Genomic DNA, 23821 nt, shown 5'->3' with positions numbered 1-23821 from the left:
AGATCCCTACTGGCCCTCACCTAGAAAACACACACATAGCTCTTAACAGATCTTCACATAACTCCAAAAGAACACTCTTGCGCGTCTCAACAAATCCCCGCTTAGCTCTAAAAGTATCCTTGCTTAGCTCCCAACAAAATATTGTATAGCTCTCTACAGACCATCCTATAGTTTCATAAAGATCTCCACATACCTACTAACAGAACTTCAAATAGCGCCCAATAAATCTTCATACATCTCTCCTATTGACCCTTACACAGCTTCAAAGAAGAGCTCTGTATAGATTTCAATAGACTTTTGTCGTGTAACCACAGAAAAACCCTCACATAGCTACAAACAGATCCTCATGTGGCTCCCAAAACACTCTCCACAGGCCCTTACTTACCAATTAATGTACCATAGAGCCCCCAAAAGACCCTTACCTCTAGCTGGTCGACAAATATCCTGCAAAAAAGCTTCCAGCAGACCCTCATGTAGCCAAAAACAGTTTTTCACAAAGCTATCAATAAACTCTGACATGGTACTCAAAAGAACAATACATATTCTCCAAAATACATTTTGCACAGCACCCAGCAGACCGAGGATATAATGGGGTGCAATATCACATAAGGATTATTGCATCAGAATTTACATAGGGCACACAGTCTAGTTTGTATCTGGTATACATGATGCCAAGAGCCGTGTCGCAGGCATTATCTGCGGTCCATGGTGATCCAACAACATCAACCCTACCGCAAGTAAGGAGAGATCTCAATCCAAGTCGTCAAGATCAACTTTATTGATTATTAGTTTCTAACGAATGTTAAGGTCGTTGTCCCTTTGAGACAAATCTTTTAAAACGACTATTTTAAAAAAAGGTAACATTTTATCATGTACTCTTCGTATATGTTGTGTGCTTTTTATTGCAAATATGCTGAATAAAATTCATCTTGACTTGAGATCTCATTTCAAAATTCCATGTGCCATCCATAATTCACTTCAAGAACATGTGCCAGATACTTTGTCAAGGCTTTTCCCGTCTACCCATATCTACCATTTGCCACTCATAACCTGTTCATCTGTCTGGCCAGAACGGAAAGGTTTCAGACGAAGCCCCTGTGAATTTTCTTACCTCTGCAGCTAAGAGTTGAATCCGACTTCGTGGAGTTCATAAGAGGCTGACAACCGGAAATCATTCCTTCTAAGGAGGCATATTCAAACAAGGGGTACAGAATCTACACTACGTACAGCTGAATTATGTGAACACACAGGTGCTTACATCAGAAGAGTGGGTCTGTGAGCTTCTAAAACCCAACGTACCACACCATTTTCTTTGTACCTCCAAAAAGGATCCTTCTGCGACTTCCATATAAGTTTGGCTGAAGAGAGAAAAGGGATGCAGGAGGTGCGATACTTACAGAGACGATGGCGACAAAAGCCAGACACAGGAAGAGAGCGTAAAAAGAGTCCCTGGTAAAGCCGCCCCAGAGGGCTCATTTGTGGGGCTAGGAGCACAACCTGCATGGAAAGGGCAGTGGATAGAGTAGAAGAGAAATGCACTAAGGCACATCTTAACATTCTTCACTCATATAGGAGCACTGCTACACAAATACACACTGCAGTCTGAGTAAGTGCTACACTGGGGATCCCCTGAAGTGGCAGCATGGGTGAGTGGAATGTGCTATTGCTGAGTTTGGACTTATGGTGCATGGAGAAGTAAAAGTGAGTATTGGGGTTTCAGCGTGGATCTTAATGCGCAGGCATACCTGAAGGAGATACGCAAGACGTGGAGAATGGGGTTTCAGGATTGTGGTTAAATAGTACTGGGTGGTGGGGCTAGACCAGAGATGTAGGGATGAGGTGGAGCTGTGACTGCAGGTGGCACCCTAGGGTTCATGAAGAGGGTTCACTGTAGGTTACGCAACGGCGTTTTGAGAAGAGGTGGAAGGCCATACTTACTGCAGTTATGCGCATGAAAGCCGCTCAACATAATTAGATGTAAGATCTTATGAGCAGGGGTTTCAGGTTAGGGCTCAGGTCCTTGAGAGCTGGATGGTGTGGTTTCTTAATGGGAGGCCAAGTCTATAGTGATAAGGAGGTACAGGAGGGGGATTGAGGTTATTGGGAGGTATTGTAGGCAGCAGGAATGAAAGGATGGTGTATCTCGGCCGTCCTAAGGGATTTGTGGTGGGGCTGTAGGGTCAAGGGATAAAACGTTGGAGTGTGGGGAGACGGAACAGTGAGGAAGTTGTAGTCTCCAAAGTGTGATTGTAGGTTGTAAAGAGCACCAGGCAAATTTCCAAATGTGGTGCTGCCTGTGCCCTCCACTGATCCAGGATTCTGGATACTGGTACTAAAATAGTTGGACAATCCTCCATTGTCTGTGTGACTGGGGAGAGCAGGAAAAACCAAACTCATGGGAGGTTGTGTGGTGGTTAATACCAGATATACCATAAAGTACATGTCAACATTATCAATAAATGTCAATGTCAAGGCAGAAGTAGTCCTTTTCAAAAGATACAAATCTACACAGACTGAATAGTAAAATAATGAACTATTATAACAGATGTCTCAAGCCCAAATAGCTCAAAAGAAATAGAGAAAAAACGTTCTTTACACAGCAGTTATGATTCATAGCCCAGCAGACTCATTCCTAAGAGCCTCTTTCCTAGCCATTACCTACTCCCATGAAGGCCTAGAAAAAGCCAGATCGGGAGTATTCTAGGCCCTTTTCTAAAGTCGGAAGTTAACCTTTAAAAATCCTTTAGCTTCCGGTTGAGATAGACGCGGGTACCGTCACCTAAGGAGATTTTAACATTATCAATACCCTAGCTTTGGGCAGTTCCTGGTGTTAACGTTGCTTACACTTGAAGTCTATGTCACCTACAGGAGGAGTAGAAAGAAGTATGCTGTCTACAGTCTGTGTTTACAATCACTAGTGCTTTCTTACCCCTCGACCTTGTGGTTATTAACAAACCAAAACGTTTGTCGAAATGCGTTTGTTGCTACTGTTTTCTGTTACCCCAGGAGGTCTTGTAGTTGCGGTAAGGGGGTACCAAATTATCAAATGGGCCCTTAGCTCCATTTCTACCAAATGCTTTCACATTTTTCCGGTGTTCCTGTGGTGCCCATGGCTCACGACTCTCACAGTTAGGGGTAAGGGGTAACAAAACAGACTCTTGCCTCCATTTCTTCTAGTAATGGTAAGAAGTTTTAATTTCATAGGAAGTGCTCAAAAGTGTTTCCAGGTGGCAGTTAGGGACCGAGGAAGACTATATCAGGGGCGCAGCTGTACGCAGTTCGATGTTTTTCCTGCCGGTGTGTCCCTGCAGTCGTTAAGGGCCACTTGTTGGAGATCAGGAGCTACAGGGGCCCTTGATGATTCTTCACAATGGCATCCAAGTAATTCCTGAGGAGCTTGGCCCTGATCCAAAGGGCCACTGGCACTGGACTTCAACTCCTCCTGCAATAATCAAGGGTGGGAGAAGTGACCCGGGACAGCATCGCAGCACGCGGGCATGATTTCATGTGTCATCACTTGGCTTCTGGCAGGCTCTGACGGTATGCTACAGAAGTGTCATGCTTAATGAAGGAAGACGTTCAGGGCTTCTGAAGAGCTCGCCAAGTGGAGGAGACGCAGTGGGCATCAGTGAAGAGAGGATGTGCCAAAGGCAGCTGGGACACCAGCAACATGCCTCAGCTGCACTTGATGGTTGGGTTACACTGGTGCAGGGTTCACTGTCCACTGCAGCTTCTCCAGAGGGTTGGCATGCTGGTCATAGGGCCAGTGTCTCCTGCTGGCCTTCAGTCGGGCTGGCATGGGTTAGGAGAAGACATCTGTCGAGCGCCATCCCAAATAGAAAGGATCAATGGCCACCACATTATGTTGCCATCTTCAAATGCCTTGCCATATCCTCTCTGGCCCAGCTCCCAAAAAGGAGCTTTACTTGAGATTCGAAGTCCCTGACCACTCAATTGCTGTACACTTGTTCCTGTGCACACTTGGTGGGAAGCTGGAAGTACCTCAGACATCCGAAGAGCAGCACAGTAGAAGGGCACAGGTGCTCCAGCAGTGACTCGTGGGTGAGAGGGTCACAAACAGAAGCCTGGCCCTTAGAAAGTCAGCTACAATAATTGCAGGCGTGCATCCAGCTTGCAGGGCACAACCCAATTATTTACAGGCATTTCAGTAAGCACCATTAGCGAGCAGAGGGAGGAACACAAGTCATGTTATAGGGAACTGTTTGGACAAGAGAGCAGGAGGCCTTACGCGTGAGCGTCGACAATGTCAGAGCATTTCATCCCTTTCGTTTGAAAGAGGTCCAGTGTTTTGGGGGAACTTGCTAGCAGACCCACTGCTCATATCACCAGCCCAAGTCTTTTGGGCAACTCCCCACTGGCTAATTAGTGTGAGCAGCAGCTTTGGGCAAGTTTACGCAGGCGATAAAGGTATAACTGGAAGGGTACCACTACAAAATACAAGCATTTTGGTTTTAGTGGAGAGCTAAGGGTGAGCACTACTCGCAGGGGTTCTAGATGCGTTTTCCAAATGACTCATCGATTCAACAGGTAGCCCTGCTCGTGCCGCAGTCATAAGGCACATCACCAAGAGGATAGACTTCCAGCACCAGACTGTCTCTCCCAAATTATTGTAAAAGATGTCCCTCCCTCAAGGACAAATAAGGGGGCATGTTGGGGTCACACCAGTGAGCAGCAGGCAAGGGCTCTAAGGAGGTGCTGTACAGCAGTGGTTCTTAACCTATGGCGCAAAGACATCTGGGGAGTCCGGTAGGCCCCTAGAGGTCTTTCATTAAATTAATACATTACAATTAATAAGGTACATAGAAATACAAGAAGCAGATTTGAAAATGTGAAAACGTTTCATATGTTTGACTGTAAATTAAATACAATATTTGAGCATTTGTATGGTGTGTACTTGTTTCTGTATTTTTGTGTATTGTTTTGATGCTCAAATCATAAAGTTACTTAGGCCAGGGGTTCTCGGATTCCAATAATGACTCATTGGGGGTCCCCGTATTCCAGTAATGATTCACTAGGGGTCCACAGAAGTCAAAAGGTTAAGAACCGCTGCTCTCGAGCGCCCTAGAGTCTAGGGGTCTGTGGGAGGCAGGAGAAAAGCAACTGCTTTTGCTCTCAGGGCGGGCCCTAAAATGCAGCGATATGTTGACTTTACGGGTGTGGAAGGGAAGAATACAGCAGATGAGTGCTACACAAGACACCCGCTTGCTCACTAAAAGATGTGCATATGGCCATGTCTGAACTGGGGTGGCGTGGTGAGCAAAATAATGATGAATTAAACCCAGATCTGTGACTGGGAGTGAATGTTTTGCCAATGTGCAACATTCCGTCCATCATCTTGTGTGTTTTGCTGCATCCGTGGCAACTCCTCCGCTAAGGTGGAGGAGCGTCGCCTCACTGCAGTAAAAGAAAGGAAAAATAAAATGATAATAACACAATGTTATTATCAATTTATTCTTCCCTGCTGCGGCAGCATGAGGACAGGGCTGCTCTGCTGACGGAGCAGGGGAAGAGTGGTGGGCAAACTAAAGTGCCCATGATGCTTTGACCGGTCCCCTCAGGCTGGCCAAACAGTCATGAGCACTTTAGCATGTGCTTCATGCAGGCTGCATTACAGCCTGCATGTCGTACATGCCTAGGCCTCCAGTCCCCGTCTGAGTGCTGAACTACGGTGGTGCTCAAAGAAATCACAGTGCTGCACTGCAGCGTTGTGATTGGTTTAGGTGAGGCAATCACAACACTGAATTGCAGTGTTGTTATTGGCACAGTAGAGCCTGGCTGCTTCCTGTTCAGTGGAGGAGAGACAACGTGGGACAGAGCGGCGAGGAGGAAAGTGAATTTTTCTTTTTTTCACAATTATCCCTCCTTACCCCCTTGTCCCCCGCCTCACTACCCCAGATCTGTGCTGGCCGCCACTGGTTAGCGTTACTGGAGTAAGCTGGGGGACATATGCGACTGTAGGATGTAGGGAGGCCATGAGAGGGAAAGAGTTAAAGAAGAAGAGACAAGAGATAGAGCATTGGGCAGTGACAGAAAGAAAAGCTACTTGAGTAGAAGTGGAGTGGTAAGAGGTTGAGGTGGAGGGATATGTAATTGATAAAGGAGGTGTAGGGGACTGAGGAGGAGTGAGATAGTTAGGTGATAGTGTTTTCGAGGTGTGCTGGCTGTCGGTAGTGAAGAGGGTGAAGGGTGGGAGAGGAGGATTTACCTGTATCGTTCGATATCCAATTTATTCCCTAGAAGCAGGACGGGGTAGTTGTGGCGACTCTCCTTCATGTGGCGGGAAAGGACGTCGAGGTACAGCTGGCAGCCCTCGAAGCTTCTCTTGTTGTCGATGCTGTAGATAACCATGAAGGCATGGGCCCAATATAGGTAGCGCTCACAGGTGACAGGTCCATCCTGGAAAGGCGGGAGCAGAGCGTCACTTCACACTCTCACTTACAGAGTGTGCATTTATCAAGCAGCACTGTCGCCTGTGGATGCATCGCCTCACACTCGCACCTGTGCAGTCATCAGTTGCAACACTCACCGGTACATGCATTGCCTGTCAATCACCCTACGCATTTATCAGATCTCACACACACTGGTGCATGCATCACCTAACTTTCAATCTTGCAATTGCATGCATCATTTAACACTTTCACCTTCTCATGCATCTCGTCACGGTACATGCATGCCTTCACATTTTTACCTTTACATTCATACCCACACTTTCTCCCCTATGCATACATCACCCCACACTCTGAACTCCGCTTACATCCTTTTACACCTTCACCTTTGGTTTGCTATTCATCACCTAACACCCTCACCTCTACATGCATCCCTTCACTCTTTCACCTGTGTATGCCCCATTTTACACTCTAATTTCCAGGGCATTCATCTCATACAATGCCACCTGTGCAAGCATCCCTTCATTCTCTCAGCTGTACATGCCTAATCCTCATCCTCATACCTACAGCACCAGTGTGCAGATCCCTTCACAATCTCGTCTATGCTTGCATCGCTCGCAATGTCATTTTGCATTCTCTTTTCCATGCTGCCTTTCATCACTTAACACTATCATGTGCTCATGCATCGCCTCGCATGTTCACCTTTGCAATCATGGCTTCACGCTCCCACCATTTCATTCATCTCTTCACTGTCACGTGTGCATGCATCATTTTACACTCTCATCTCAATGCTTATGATTCATCCTTTAACATTGTTGACTGCATGCATTGCCTCAAAATCTTAACTATGCATGCGTCACTTTACACTATCTCTCCATGCTTGTCATTCATCATTCAACATTACCACCTGTGTAGGCATTACCCTATACTTTCATATGAGGATGCTATCACTTTTCTTTCGGACAATATTTTTATTGAGTTTTTACAACACATTGCAACAAACCAGTGCGAAGAAGAACATACATGTCAGCAGGCTTAACTTCGAGACAAGACAGCAGCAGTCAGATAACAAAGTGAAGATTAACAGTGAGTAGCAATAACAGCATCACCATACCCAGCAGAAGAAAGAGACCACCATAAAAAGGGTGAGATAGCCCATATGTTGAGAATACACAAACTATAGAAACAGGCAAGCAAGACCACTGCCTCGTGACATGCCCCCATACACATATCCCAAGATGTCCCACATACAACAGGAGGGGACAGGTAGAAATCAATGAAGCAGAGAGAGTTGCAAGTCACTAAGGAGTGTCAGTGGGGCCGGACTTAGAGTTCCAGCGTCTGAGGCCAGCAGGGATCCGTCAGCGGAGGAACCATCCACAAGCACCCGGGCCCCTCCTTCCATATGCGGACAAGCTAACAAAATGGTATCCTATGCAGGTAATATCTGTACTTTCCGAGCACCCGAGCCACCTCTCTAGGAGTCTCCTACCTTTCGTAACCTGCCAACTTCATTAACCCTAACCACCAGCGGTAGACATCAGGACCCCGGACTGACTTCCAACTCAGGGCCAGCTGCCTGCGGGCAAGAAGCAAGGCCAAATCCAAAAACCGATCAGTAGCCTTCCCAGCCGCTGAGAGTCCATGGAACCGAGCTAGCATAATGTAGGACTCAGAGGAAATTCTCTATACGTGGCACCCCCTAAACCACCTGCAGGACTGTTGTCCAATAGGGTAATAAGATCAGGCAAGACCAGACCATGTGGGAAAAAATCTGCGTCCTCAATGGTACACTGGGGACACTCCGAGGTTGTGGCCGGAAACATAGCGTGTATACGCCGGAGAGTCAAATAAGCCCGATGTGTTTAAAAGAGCTGAATACGTTTGAAGCGTGCATTTCTGTGATACTTTAGAACTAGATTCCAGTATCTGCCTCCAAGAGGAATCAGAGAGAGGTCCCTAGGTCCATCTCCCAGCGTAACTGGACAGCTCCCCTTCCAACAAAGCCCTATAAAATAATGTGACCGCTTTCATACGACCCTTAATAAGAAAGAGATGATGCAGGGTATCACCCCTCAAACACATGATATGTTCCAGTTGACCTCAAGTCCCAAGTTAGCCTCGGAGTCTGATAATGCTGCCATCACCTCTAGAAGGTCAATGTCCCTCCCCCTAGGATACAATAACATGTCATCCGCATACAGAAAGAGATAAGTATAGTTAGAGGCAATGTTCAGGCCCTGACAGTGTATTCAGTGGTGAACCATGCAGGTAAAGGGCTCCATGACCAACACAAATAACAAAGGAGATAGGGGGCAGCCACTCCGAGTACCCCGCACCACCGCAAAGGCCTCCAATATCAAAGCACCAGTACAGATCCTGGCCAGTGTAAAAACAACCACATCCACTTGACGAAGGGCAGACCCAAGACCATGCTAAGCATAGTAGCATAAAGCAATTTCCAGCGAAGCGAGTCGAACGTCTTCCGAATGTCAACCGAGATAACCAGAGCTTTGGTGGGAGATGCTCCTGGTGGTCCAAGGCCAGGAACAATTGACGGATTTTGGGCATAGTGCTACGTGTAGGAATGAAACCTGTTTGATCTGGATGGACCCAAGAGCACATATGAAGAAGTAACTGAGTCACTAAGATTTTGCTTAAGATTTTGTAATCTACATTAAGCATAGATAGGGGGTGGTCAGAATCAAGAAGAGGGTCCTAAACTTTCTTAGGGAGTAACAAAACAGCTGCTTCCTACAACAAATGCAGAAACTGACCATGCTGCCGGTAATCATTAAAAAGCACCACAAGTTTAGGAACAAGGTCCAATGCAAAGGCAGTGTGAAATTCTATAGGAAATCCACCAAGATCCCCATCTCCTCAATCACTTCTCATACCTCCTGTTTGGTAACATCCACACCCAGTTAATCCGCCACTGCCGACTCAGGGGACACTGGAGAAGCATCCACAATATAGTTCAGCAATTCCCCATCATCACTCACCACCAACGAGGAATACAACTCACGATACTGCTGCAGTGACACCGCATTGATCTCCTCTTGTGTTAATACATCATGCCCGAAGGGCCCCGTAGCTGAAGTATAGAGTGACCACCCCGACATCTCGCAAAAACCATGCCTGCATCCTGCCTGACTTATCTTGCTCCTCATTCGTCCTAGCTGCAAACGCCTTGTAATCAAAGCAGTGAAGGGGCTCCACAAGCTCCGGCAGGCGCCCCCTACCATCAGGAGCATGTTAGGCCTATATGAGGACCAATTGAATGTGCCCAGCACAGGAGCATGATCAGAATATGTTCTCGCCAAATATTCCAGCCCCACCACTCAGCCAAAAAGAGATGTACACATATAAAGCCTTTCAAGGTGAACCTCGAGATCATGTAGTCCAGAGTGATAGGAGTACATACGAGCCTCCGGGTGATGAACCCGCCAACAATCTGTTAAATCCCACTTTCCAGACCACAAACGGGCAGCCGCTGCCACCCTCCTTGAGGGTGCACCACAGAGGGGCGGATGAGACCGATCCAGGCTTAAATCCTTGACATAGTTAAAATCACCTGCCACTACCCTCCAATAGGGGACCATAAGTGAAAACATTAGCATTAATAAACAGGCAACAAACCAACCTGCCATATAAACACTGCATATGAGCAAAGCATAACACCCATTACAAGCCCATCGGAGCCCTCCAATCCAACTCATCCACAGACCCAGGAGTGACCCCAGGCACAATGTCCTTGAGACCAGGAGTTGTGGAGTCCTCAGACTCCATCACGGAGGAATGGCTCACTGGAGATGAGGAGTTGCACGGAGTCCCCGCTAGATACCAGAGTGGCAGCAATCTCAACCGCCCTCGACTGTTCCAGCTCCACATGTGGTTTGGAAAAGCATATTGTCTCACATCACTGAGAACTTTGGCACTTGGGCCTCAGAGATTAGTTAGACCCAGACATCTCAGGACGTACTATGCCCTTGTCATAGAGTTCAATCCAGTCCCAGGCCGCAGACGGATCGGGAAAAAAATGCACTTTATCATCAGACTGGACCCGCAGAGAAGAGCAAGGAGTTCATCAGTCCCAAGTCAAGTAGCTTCTTCTTTACCGCCATGAAGGATGCCCTCTGCATTTAAAACTGGAGAGTAAAGTCAGGGTGCAAAGACACCTTGGTATTATCCACCACAAATGGGCCATGGGCCCGAGCCTGCTACAAAAGATGATCCCAGTCTCTGACATGCAGAAGGCGGGCCACCAATGGATGCAGTGGAGGGAGCCCCAGGACGAGGCTCCAGCGCTGGCACCCTGTCCGCACATTCCAAGGCAAGAAGTTGGAGAGACCCTCAGGGGCCACAACCTCCTGGAGCCAGGTCTCAAGCAAAGTCAACAGGAAATCCACCTCAGCACACTCAGGTAGCCCCACAATGTGAACATTATCACTCCTAGACCGACCCGCTTGGTCATTCAAGTGGGCAGCCCGGCGCAGAGTCTGCACCTCAAGAGTTGAGATGTAAAATCTCCTAACTGAACCACTGGCATTAGGGTCTGCACAGTGGTCTCCAGAGCAGCAACCCTTTCTGAAACCTTCAGTTAATCCTCATGAGAACAGAAAGGGAGTCAATCTTGCCCTCCAACAGTTCCCCAGAAGCATCAATGGCAGCTAGAAGTTTTTCAAACTTGTTGTCCATATACACTGTGTCTCTACTGCCAGTGCCCTGCTTGATCCCCACTGGGGAGGAGGGGGGTCCACAGCCACGTTGTCCCTAAAGCATTGGGTACACCCCATGATGGAACCAACAGAGGGTGCAGGCCCTGAGGGAGAGCAACAAGCAAATCCAAAGGAAAGGGCACCAACTTCCCCGGCAGCACAAAGGGGGACGAATCAGCCAATGACCAGGGCTCTGAAATGGATGGTAGGAGACCCCAAACCATGCAAGATACGGCCCAAAGCAATGAAGGGAATAAGTCACCCCACAAGGGAACACACCCGACCCCCCCACCCCCCAGTCAAAACAACAACGTTAGGGAAGATAGGTCTCCAGGCAAGCACTGCAGTTTGTGCTGACCCCACAGCAAAATGATAACGGAGGGCAATACTGCTCATACTGCTCCCCGCTCATTTCACCTCACCCCGATAATCCTATAGGAAGGGGGACCTACAGCAAAACACTGGTTGAGGGCTCATAGGGCAGTGAGGTGGAGGGTGGCCAGCCAGTTCATGCCCCCCCAGCAGAGATAGGAAAAAGTCACCAGGCCCACAGAAACATATGGCCACGGGGCAACCAAAAATTACTCAGATGTACCGGTGGGGCCCAAAGTCTTTGTATGCCCCTGGAGCCCAAAACTAAGGGCTCCCATATGTTGTCCACCATGGGTTGCAGGGCGGGGTCGCGGGAGATCACCCGGGTACGGGTTCTCTAGAGCCTCATGAAGTATATATATACCTCAAGGGCACCCCCCACAGAGTTTCACCCCACTGCCACAAGTGTGATCAAAGCGGTCTCCGCAGCTCAAAGCAGAGCTGCCATGCTAATCTGGGTAGGCCACCAGAGCCGGAAAAGTGTGGTGGTCCTACGACCTGGTCTTGCACCCTCATAGCACTTTGAGTGCACCCATGAGGTCCAGGGTGTGCCAAAGAGCCTCCTCCATAAAAGTTGGGAGGCAGTGACTGCTGCATGAGGCTGGGGAGCATGGTGGCTGGCTCCGCCCACCATGAGCATGCATCACTTCATATTCTTACCACTGCATATTCTTACCACTGCATGCATCACTTTACACTCTCATCTTCGTGCTTGTCATTCATCACTCAACATTGTCAGCTGTGTGGGCGTTGCCCTATACTCTCATATGGGCATGCATCACTTCATACTCTCACTTGTGCATGCATCACTTCACACTCTCATTTCCACGCTAGTCATTCATTAGTTAACACTGCTACCTGTGTCTGCATCACTGCCAGATTCCGCCATGAAGTCATTTACAGGTTCCTAAACCTGGTCGCAGGGGATATCTGCACCCCCATAAAAGCTGCCCAGAAGAGCTAAGCGATGGCTAGGCTCCCCTCGACCCTGCATGATGTGTCTTGGGGAGATTGCGTTGGCTTGCACACATAGCTTTTGTCTAGGGCTGGAGGAATGCTTGAGACTGAGTCTCACCAGCAGCCTGTTACAATGACTTGAGGTCACACACAAAAAGCAGTGTGTGTGGGACTCAAACATCAGCAAGTGTAATGGGCTGAAGTCATGTGAGGAACTGTGAGTTTATGTGTCACCCACGTAACCTCAGAGAAGGGTGTATGTTCTCCTTGCAGTTCTCACACATCAGCACATTTAATGAGTTGGGTCCATGTTAAGAGCTGAGAGTTTGCATCGCATCGTACCCTCTTAGCCTTAGCGAGAGGCGTAGTTTCTCTGTGGAATGGATTCATGTTAAGAGCTGTGAGTTTGTATCTCACCTAAACCTGGGCGGTGAACTCCGCTCCGCTCGCGGAGTTTGCGGAGTTTCCCGCACTCTGCGTTACGCGGAGCTCACGGAGTTCCAAAAAACTCCGCTTCGCGGAGCAGAGCGAAGTTTTTTTCCTCGCGTTCACCAATGTCAAGTTGGAGAGCGCGAGCAAAGAAAATCCACCTCCCAGCGTGATTTTTCCTCATTCGCGATCACCAACATCAAGTTGGCAAGGGCGAGCGTGGAAAATAAACCTCCCGGTGAGATTTCTCAACGCGGGGGGTCAGGTTTCTCATTGCGAGTGGTCGCATATGCTGGCGACCGCTCGCATTGAGAAACTGCCCGTTCGCGTTAAGAAAGCTGCCACTCGAGTAAAAATCTACTCAAGCCGCAGAAAAGGTAAGCTTGCGCTGTGCATGGTGCTGTTCGCAATGATTGCACAATGCGGACAAGTATCCGGCACTGTGCAATCACAGCGAATGGCATTCTTCTACAGTACTCCGCCGCTTGCGGAGCTCCGCGTGGTGCAACAGAGTTTTGTTGCACTTCGCGTAGCTGCGCATAGTGCATCTTCGCGAACTCCACCCAGGGTTAATCTCACCCCTTAGGCATGCGAGAGATTTGTGTCCTGTGTATTGGTCTCACACATCAGCAGGTAAAATGGTTGGAGCCATGTTAAGGGCTGTGAGTTTGTGTCTCATCCAGTAGCCTTGCGAGGGGTTCATGATCTGTGTGTAAGTCTCACACATCGACACGTTTAATGGGTTGGGTCCACGCTAAGAGCTGTGAGTTTGCGTCTCATCCCACCCCCATATCCCTGGCAAGAGCCGTAGTTTCTATGTGGAATGGATTCAGTTTGTGTCTCATGCCGTAGCATTGCGAGGGGTTTATTATCTGTGTGTAGGTCTCACACATCAGCACGTGTAATGAGTTGAGTCCATGTTAAGAGCTTGGGGTTTGTGTCTCATTCAACCCGTAGTATTGCCAAGAGGCATAGTTCCCTGTGGATTGGATCCATGTTAAGAGCTGTGAGTTTGCGTCTCATCCCGTAGCTTCACAAGGGGTTTGTATCTTGCGTGTAGGTCTCACACATCAGCAGGTGAAATGGTTGGAGCCAAGTTAAGAACTGTGAGTTTGCATCTCACCCCCTGTAGCCTTGGTGAGGGGCCCATGTTCTACGTGTAGGTCTTACATATCAAGTGTAACGGGTAGAGCCAAGCAAAGAACTTCAGTTTGCATCTCACCTCCAGGGGTTGATGTCCTGTCTTTGAGCCTTACCTCACAACTTGTGTGAAGGGGGATGAAGAAGGGTTGAGGCTGGGGTACAGATCCAATAGTCCATGGCATTAAATGACTATTATGTTATTGTGGTGACATATGTGAAGTTCTTGCCCCGTCCTTCTCCACCCAGAGAGGGCTCGGAGGAGCCTGAAGAATGTCTGCATTAAGAAATTCCTATGGGTGAGACTCTAACCTCACCTTTGTCTTGCCACCTTTGAATCAAAGTCCCTGCAACAGGCAAGATGGATTAAATTGTGCATATTATATTTGTTGGGAACAGGCTTTGAAGGGGTTAGAAGGTCTTAGCACTTCACCTGCTGGCTAGAGAAACCCCTGGTCACACACATTTATAAGAGCCCAGGCCATTTTCCCAGGGCTTAGGCAGTTCTGCACAACCTTCTTCTGGTAGAAGAACAGCCACATCACACAATTCCACCGTGCTAGCGCTTAGAGTCACTGGTCTGTCATGGAAATATCGAAACCGTTTGAAAACTCTCCTCGGTTTTCAAAAAGTGCTATGATGCCACACTATTGGCACATTGTGTTCTTTACAAATGCCACAGAATATACTGCTATGAGGAACAGGAAAAGGTTGCTTTCCAAATAATTATACATTAATTCAGTCATCCGTACACAAATATACAAATGTTCATCAAGTCATATATGCACACATCCATTCCTCCACCTTTTCTTATCTGTAGAATGTTCTTTTAGGTACGAATAGGTACTTGTTTCCAAAACACATTGGACGCTGCTAACCCTGTAGGTTAAAGTTGATAACGAATATCCCATCTCCACTAGATTTTACACCCTGACTTAGCAGTGCACCGGTAAAAATGAGGCTTAGTACTGTGAGCGATAACTACGGTGCTCTTTTGTACATCCTTTTCCATAAATCTGTCAGCAGTGTTTTCTGGTGGTGTTAGAGCATGATTTTTGTGCTTCATGATGCTGTGCCACAAGGAGTGTGAACAAGCATTTGCAATGCAACCGGTCTTGCCTTTATGAAAGTTAGAGCTACTGGCGTTGTAAAAGACAATCTTTTTTACTTATGTTGTCCAATATTACCTTCTTTCTCAAATTAACACATTTAATATTTCAAACAGTGCTCCACATAAGGCAGTGTGATATTAACAGGTGGATGGAGACAGGTGTGTAGTCATGACGAGTTCCTGTAACTATTTCCAAAGAAGAATAAACTAGAAGTGCATTTTTCTTTCAATGTGACAAATGTCCACAGCACGCAGCTTAAGGTAACACTACTCCCCTATGAGTATTAAATCTCAGAAGGTAGAAGCGTAGTGAACCCCCCACTTCAGCAGCCACAGTGATGGAGTGGCCGACTGGTTCACACCTAAAGTCTAATTTGTGTTTCATGTTTCTTTTTTGGACAGAAGCTCATAATTACTCATTCAAGGGAATGCAAAGACAGAGGTAAGAGATGGAGGTTTTGAAGCTAAATACAGCAATGGGGAAAATGCCTGAATGTCAATTCACCAAATGCTAGGAGAAACGGAAGTGACATCACATTTCCTTTGACCCTCCCACTGATGGCATCACAGGAAATGATCTCAAACAACCTTTGACCCATGTTACAGCACTGGAACTGACATTCGGCTGCCTTTGACCCAAATTACATTACAGGGATTGGAACTGTGTGCCTAGATACATAACTAACAGAATACAGAATAAAAATACATGTATAGCTACAGATAGAAACATGCAGCCTGTCTGAAGAATTGTGAATTTGGCCTGAAGGCAAAGAGCTGGAAAGTTACCCGTCACATACTGTGGCCCTGTGCTACCCTCCACCACACAGCCTGATTATGTGGGTTCCACAAGATTCTCGATTGAGTCGGAACAATGTCCCATGCCTTGATGTACTGCTCTGTGCCAGCTGCCCTTCTCTAGCATGTGCTCAAGCAAGATGGAAAGGTAGAGTTGCACACAATGTCGGTACACCACAGGATGCATGCTCACATTAATGGGAAAGGGACCGCAGGAGTGTTGTGAGCTGGGGCTTCTGGGACATTTTACATTTCAAATATTTATTGGGTCCAGTCCCTGCTAATTTAATATGCGAAAGTCAATGCAGCCCCATCTTCCGAAATCCGAATCCACTTACAAAATGGAAAGTTATTTAAACACTTTGGTAAAGTAAGCAACTTCTACACTTAGTAAAAACTCACCCAATGCGATAACCTCTAAAACTGCAGGAAACGGGAAGTAAGAATAATTTCCAAATGATGTATTAAAACATTTCACGCACGTTTAAAAACCAGCCGCAAGTTAAAACACTCATTTGCTCATTTATTAGTCTAGCATTGCAATGCTGAGTTTGTAGCTGACAACTGCTGCTCCATAATATTTGTCCTGGGAAAAGAGCACACAGGAACAAACTAGTATGTCCTCTCCTATAGTCTGAAAACTCTGAGGTGGTGTCAGTATTCGTGCATCCCAGCATGCGCACGCGTCCATTTACCCTCATACTTCCTCCTGCCTCAAGCACCCGGGACCTGTCCACACTCTTTTTTTGTTATTTTTTTCTTAACTTCTGTGCATACTCTAAGCTAGCGATACTAACGAGAGCTGTGCATGAATCTCTGAACAGACTCTGTGGCGCAGGTATGATAACTGAGGGCAAGATCTGCACGTGTGTGAAACCCAGATACTAGTATTTAATTGAAATCGCTATCTTTAGCACACAATTAATAGTTCTGGAAATGACAATCTGCTTTTGCTCCAACTGACCTATATATTAAGAATGTATAACTGAAAGCGCGATGGAAATGCAAGTCTTTGCGTGCTCAGATTTATGAATGTGGGGCCGTGGAGAAAGGAGCTGTGTGGCCTGTTTCACTTACAAATCAGTAGATTTCACAAGAGTACAATGCTATGCTATAGGCAGGGCCACTGGAATTATGTGGCACAGGAGGGCCACATTATACGTCAGGGTTGATTAAATTATGGTGCAAGGAGGAGTTGGAGGGGGTGCAATGCCTCATGCCTTCTTAGTCTTACAAACAAGACTTCAACAAGCCCAATTTCCCTTTAAAGTAAGCCCAAACCCAAACCAATATCCTACCAAATAAAGCCCAACTGACGGTGGCCATTGAACAGTGCAAAAAAGGCTATAAAAATAAAAGCAACGGAGAGCAAGAGGCAGGGCGTGGGAGGCAGCTCTAATAGAACTGTGGCAGGGAGGTAGGAATGCTATATATTTAAAATGTAAGCAGCTATGGCCCAGAAGCTGAACACCGGCAAACAGTAACAGAGCATAAAACCAAGAAAAAAATAATCCCCCAAAGAACAGATAAAGAACCATAGCGGAAGGAGACAGTACTTAGTCCCTGCTGCGTGGGAGGAACAGAAGAGAAAAAGGAGGGACAGAGAAGCAGGACTGACCTCTTAACAAGCAAGGATTTTTAAAGGACACTGAAACAAACAAATCAAAAGCAGGGGATGGCTTTAAGCCCACAAGAGAAGTTACAACAGGTCCTGAATGCTCAACCTAAAAAGGTAGTGGATGGCCTCTACGGAGGTGAAAGCTAAGATCCAGTTCTAACCTGTGTGGCCTACAAAAACAAGTAGTGTGACCCTAAGTTAAATTCTTAGGCATCGTGTCTCAATTCTGTTCTATGCAGTTAAAGTATTTACACAGAGCTTATTATACACAGGATATACTATAGAAAATTGGAGTGATTACTTCACCATTTAGCTTACGGAGTTCTTCCCCCCTATAGGATCTGTAGGAGGATAGTTCCATTTTAGAAGCGAGTCCTCATATACCTAGGCTGGAGTCTCCATTGGAACCCTTGTTAAACATCGCAACAGACATTGATGGTTACAGATACAAGGTCCCTGTTGTGGCTCGGCATGGTAATTGCTAAGAGAGACGTCCCTAAGGCCTGGAAGGACACAAAGCCCCCAACATTGGAGGGATGGAGGAGGGGGTGGGCCACTGCATTGGTCTAGAGAGGCCAGTTAACATTGTTATACGGTGTCCCTACAAATATGACGGGATTTGGAGGGATTTGGGTCAGCACTGAGGGATCTGGTTCGAGCCCTGTGGCACACAGCCCTGGACATTGGGCAATGAAGTGTTTGCTTTAGAAGTTCAGGAGGCCTAAGCTGTGGTGGCTCTTGGTGGAGAGAGGGTCAAAAGGGCATGTTTACAAAGGAATTCCGCCAACGGAGCATCTCTTTTTCCAACGCTCCGGTGACGCAATGTCCTGCTCCATATTTACAAGGCGGCACTAAGCCACTTAGCGTGGCTTAACAGCACCTTATAAATATGGCCTTTCTCGCAGCAGTTTTCTGCGGCAAAGGGCATGCAATGCGTGCTGCTTTGGGCGTTCCTACGCAACACCCATTGGTTTTTGATACTGCTCCAGATTTGCAAGGACCTGTAAATCTGAGGCAGCGCCAAAACGAATGACTTTGAAAATGAGGCGTTTGAGTGGCGCATTGAGGAGAAATACATTTATTTCTCCTCTTTTTTGCTCTTTCTATGTGTGCTGCATTCTGCGGCACACTTAGAAGGAGCAAAACGCCATTAATGGCTGTTTTTCTGCAGGAAGGTATCCCTTCCTGCACAAACGCAACCATCCCTGCAACGCAGGCACCCTTGCACGGTGGTGTAAGGGTACCTGTGCTGGCACTAAGCAGCTTTTTTAGTCCCGATGCAAGGGAAAACACAGGGGTGCGCTGCATTCTTGTAAATATGGTGCATCTCTGCGGCACAGCTAAATTGCATGCAGCGGTGCGCCATTTAGTTGTAAATATGCCCCAAAGTTTGTAACCCACGCTATACTGTTATGGAATTCCGGTGTATGCCGCATCAAGAAGGAATTGCATTAGATTTCCACACACTAGATTACTATTTTGTAAACCACTTGTTGATATGGCTGCTGGTTTTGAAAATGTTAATGTTATTAAAATGTTTTATTAAAAAACCTTAAGACTAAAAGAAAATCATTAAAAATGCTTTGTTTATACGATAGGAAGACTAACTAGAATCAGTAAGGACACGATGTTTAGCAGTGTTTATACCACTCTTTTCCTGGGCTAAATAATAAGTTTGAAACAGTCCATACAAAGCAAGAAGTCGCCGGGCAGCCGCGCAGTCCACAAAGACGCCATCCGCAACCACCACCACCTCATAAGGACCACCAAGAGGACCTCCTTCAAAGACCACCTCGACAACAATGCACACAACAGCAAGGAGCTCTTCAACATCGTGAAGGAACTCTCCAACCCCAGCTCCAACACCAACTACATCCTGCCGTCGCAAGCCCTGTGCGACTCCCTCGCCACCTTCTTCCACCGCAAGATCGCCGACATCCACGATAGCTTCAACCCCCGGACGACCCTAACAGACCCAAACACCCCGGAACCACCACACCCCACCGACCACGACCCCCTGACAACCTGGTCCAACGTGAGTATCGAAGACACAATCAAGACCATGGGCACAATCCACTCCGGCTCGCCGTCTGACCCTTTTCCACACCACATCTTCAACAAAGCCAGCAGCTCCATCACACCCCACCTGCGCAACATCATCAACCGCTCCTTCGAGACCTCGACCTTCCCTGAAAGCTGGAAACACGCCGAGGTCAACGCCCTACTGAAGAAACCCAAGGCGGACCCGAGCAAACTCAAAAACTTCCGGCCCATCTCCCTGCTTCCATTCCCAGCTAAGGTCATCAAGAAGATAGTCAACATCCAGCTCACCCGCTACCTCGAAGACAACAGCATCCTGGACACCTCCTAGTCAGGATTCAGCAGCAACCACAGCACCGAGACGTCCTCATCGCCGCCACAGATGACATCAGGATCCTACTGGACAACGGCGAGATGGCGGCCCTCATCCTTCCGGACCTCTCCGCCGCCTTCGACACCGTCTGCCACCGCACACTACGCACACGACTCCACGACGCAGGGATCCGAGACAAGGCCCTGGAATGGACCTCCTCCTTCCTCTCCGGCAGAACCCAGAGAGTCCGCCTCCCCCCGTTCCGATCCGAAGCCTCCGAGATCATCTGCGGCGTCCCGCAGGCATCCTCCCTCAGCCCGACGCTGTTCAACGTCTACATGGCGCCTCTCGCACGCATCGCCCGACATCACGACCTCAACATAATCTCCTACGCCGACGACACACAACTGATCCTTTCCCTCACCAAGGACCCCCTCACCGCCAAATCCAACCTCCACCAGGGAATGAAGGCAGTCGCCGACTGGATGGAGGATAGCCGCCTTAAGCTGAACACAGACAAGACGGAGATCCTCATCCTCGGGCCCAACCCCTCAGCATGGGACGACTCCTGGTGGCCCGCGTCGCTGGGGACTCCCCCTGCACCCACCAACCACGCACGCAACCTGGGAGTCATCCTCGACTCGAAACTCACCATGACCAAACAAGTCAACGCTGTCTCCTCCACCTGCTTCAACACCCTCCGTATGCTCCACAAGATCTACAGACGGATCCCAACAGACACAAGGAAAACAGTCACCCGGGCCCTAGTCAGCAGCAGACTCGACTATGGAAACGCCCTCTACGCCGGAGCCCCGACCAAGCTCATCAACAGACTGCAAAGAATCCAGAATACCTCTGCACGCCTGATCCTCGACGTCCCGCTCCACGACCACATCACCCCCCACCTGAGGAACCTGCACTGGCTCCCTGTCGACAAGAATCTCCTTCAAGCTCCTGATCCACGCACACAAGGCACTCCACAAGACCGGCCCGGTCTATCTCAACAGTCGACTCTCCTTCTACGTACCCAACAGGAAACTCCGCTCTGCAGACCTCTCCCTGGCTACCATCCCACGCATCCGTAGAACCACAGCCAGAGGCAAATCCTTCGCCCACCGCACCGCCAAGACCTGAAACACCCTCCCCCTCATCCTACGACAAACTGAAGACCTGCTAGCCTTCAGGAGACAACTCAAAACCTGACTGTTCGACCAGTAGCAACAGCACCCCCCCCCCCCCTCTCCCCACCCTCAGCACCTTGAAACCCTTGCGGGTATGTAGTGTGCTTTATAAATTATTTGATCGATTGATTGATTGAAAGTTACGTCTAAGTAGCGCCATGCATTCAAATTCTGAACATTCACTGATAGTTTACCACTTTTGAACTTAGGACTTAAGCACCCACTTTGTGAACAATAGGAGTTGTTACCACTCAGAGGCTTAGGAACCCCATTGAAGAGAAGTGTATTCAGCAAGTGTAAGATTCTAAAATTAGTAAAATAGTTTAGAGGGTTAATGCATCTCCTGAAGTACACTGTGTGTAATCTGCAGGTTAAAAGTTTGAATCCTTGAGGGTTGCTGAATGGTTTGGTGAGGATGCCAGGTTTAACCTGCAGGCCGCACGTTTTAACTCTGATAAGTGAGCCAGTTACTTATGAACAGTGACGGCCCGTGTAGGGCGTTTTACCGGGGCGGTGACGTGGCACAGAGGAGGGGCAGGGTGGGGGGTTGCAAAATGCGGCAAACGGCCGATTTCAGGTAAGTAACGAAAAAAATTAATAAAACGAATTTTGTTGCGCGCGCTGCATAAGTTTTATACCCTGAAGAATTGCCTCTAGTTTTCATTCTTCTGAGGGTGAAAAAATGAGCACTATAGAGTTGACTATCAATTGACTCCTACTTTTAAGCACCAAGAAACAAATGTTTCTGTTATGTGTTATATACATGACCATTATTAGAATAAGGGCCTAACTTAGATCTTGGCGGACGGGTTACTCCGTCACAACGGTGACAGATATCCCGTCTGCCGAAATATAAATACCATTATATCCTATGGGATTTATATTTCTGCGCTATTGGATATTCGTCACCGTAGTGACGGAATAACCCGTCCGCCAAGATATAAATCAGGCCCTTAGTCTCGCAAGCCTACTATACATTATATATATATATATTGTGCATTCAGGATGACACTCTTCAGCACCAAAATTAAGTACTTAGAGCAAGGAGCTGGGTGATACATGGGACATCTATGCTCCGTCCTACTCCTTCTCCAGTACACTGACCCATCACACTGATGTAATGGAAGGAAAGTTGACTACCCAAAATAAAATTCAGAAAGGGTATCAAGTTACTGACTGAATGTGAGCAAGCACTGACCGTACCAAGGCAGATTGTCCTTGTAGTGCGTGCACAGAATCAAATGTACACATTTATCGGTATTCTTAAAGCATTTTCCAACCCTTTTTCACATTGGAAATTTCCCGAGATTTACTCTTGTTAAGGGAAGCCGTAAATCTCTTTCCATGTTTGGCAAGAGGTCATCCCCCCAAAATCTGGGGGAGCGTAGGGTAAGGGATTTCTCCATGGGAAAAATAGTTTTGCTGTGGACAAATTAAAATGAAAAAAGTTAGCAAGCAGGTTTGCACTTCATTGTTTTTTTCCTGAAAGCAAATATAAATGTGTATATTTTCGCCGGAGAAAAGAAATTCACAAAACGTTTCCAGATTTATACCTAGGAAATCCAGAGATTGTGCAGGTTTCCATAAAAAATCAAGAAAAGTGTAGAAAATTGTGACCTAAATCTGCATACTTATTAAGCAGTAAATCTGCCACTGGTTTTGAGACTGAGGCCTAAAATGTCCGCAATGGCAATAAACTTGAAGTGGGATTTTCGCACATATATACCAAACAGGCAACACTTCTGGCCCGATTACGAGTGAGTCTTTTGTTCCGACGCGTGTATAAACCCCTGTTTGTGCGGGGTTGGAATTACGAGTTGAGTGTTACTTACCACATCTGATAATTATCAGATGCCTTAAATACCTTAGCCTTTGTTAAATTTCAGCAGGCCAAACCTGGCAAAATTTAACAGGAGAAAAGCATACAGTGTTTACCGTATCATGCGAATTTTGGTGCAGTAAAAACACCAACATCTGCATGTTATTCCCCAAAAACTCATAACAGGTGCTATTTATCACACCCTCTAAATAACATACCCTATAGTATCTGTATGGAATATTATATTTGAGCAATGGATCCACGCAGGTGTACTGTCCAAACCATAATGGACACAGATCTCCAACTAGCACATCTAAAAAATCTTGTGTATGTGTAAAATGTTTTTTTTCTTACTTACATGTCGGTTATTCTGTTTCATCTCTGCCTGCCTTTTTGAGGCAACTGGCTGTCTCGGCTTCAACCCCACTGATATCTGAGGAAAACCTCGTAGGGTTGGCAAGAAATATTCACATGACCGAAAGTGCTCCACATACAGCTGACCCTGCCCCGGCCCTGGCAGCGTTTCAGGGTAACTGCACAGATGAGGAATCTGCCTTTTAACCAAAGTTGTATCTCAGCAGCCAACAGACTTGGCAGAAAATTAACACGGACTGACAAAAATGAGGACGAACAATTGCAACAGTTATTGAAAAAACAGAAGATGGAAAATGAAATAAAAAAACGCATCGACATTTTCCAGCAAAGCCGCCTGGAAAAGGACCAAGCTCGCAGAAAAGAAGCCAGATGTCTAGGCTTTGATGAAGCTGGCAGCCTGTGGGACGGGCGAAGGTGTGTGTCATCGAGGCCTCGATCACTCTCCGCGTTGATTTATTAACTCTAATCGGGCTGCGGACCACGTTGTTCTTCCAAAGGCACTTCAAAGCCGGGCTCGGCCCCAGGGCCACATGAAGGCGCCCACTC

General features: G+C 47.3%; 1 protein-coding gene across 6 annotated transcripts in view; it reads right to left on the bottom strand.

Moving 5' to 3' along the window:
• Nucleotides 1-23821, bottom strand: part of RASL12 (RAS like family 12) — a 124399-nt gene that overhangs the window by 3954 nt on the left and 96624 nt on the right. For all 6 annotated transcript variants that reach the window (XM_085644571.1, XM_085644574.1, XM_085644572.1 and 3 more), the window contains one exon: nucleotides 6227-6417. In XM_085644571.1, the coding sequence (XP_085500697.1) occupies nucleotides 6227-6417 (191 nt within the window). The remainder of the gene's footprint in view (nucleotides 1-6226; nucleotides 6418-23821) is intronic.

The sequence above is a fragment of the Triturus cristatus genome, chromosome 3_1 (genome assembly GCF_964204655.1).
Source record: "Triturus cristatus chromosome 3_1, aTriCri1.1, whole genome shotgun sequence".
Lineage (NCBI taxonomy): Eukaryota > Metazoa > Chordata > Amphibia > Caudata > Salamandridae > Triturus > Triturus cristatus.
Note: the sequence above shows the minus strand (reverse complement) of the source record. Positions and strands in the feature narration are given on the sequence as shown.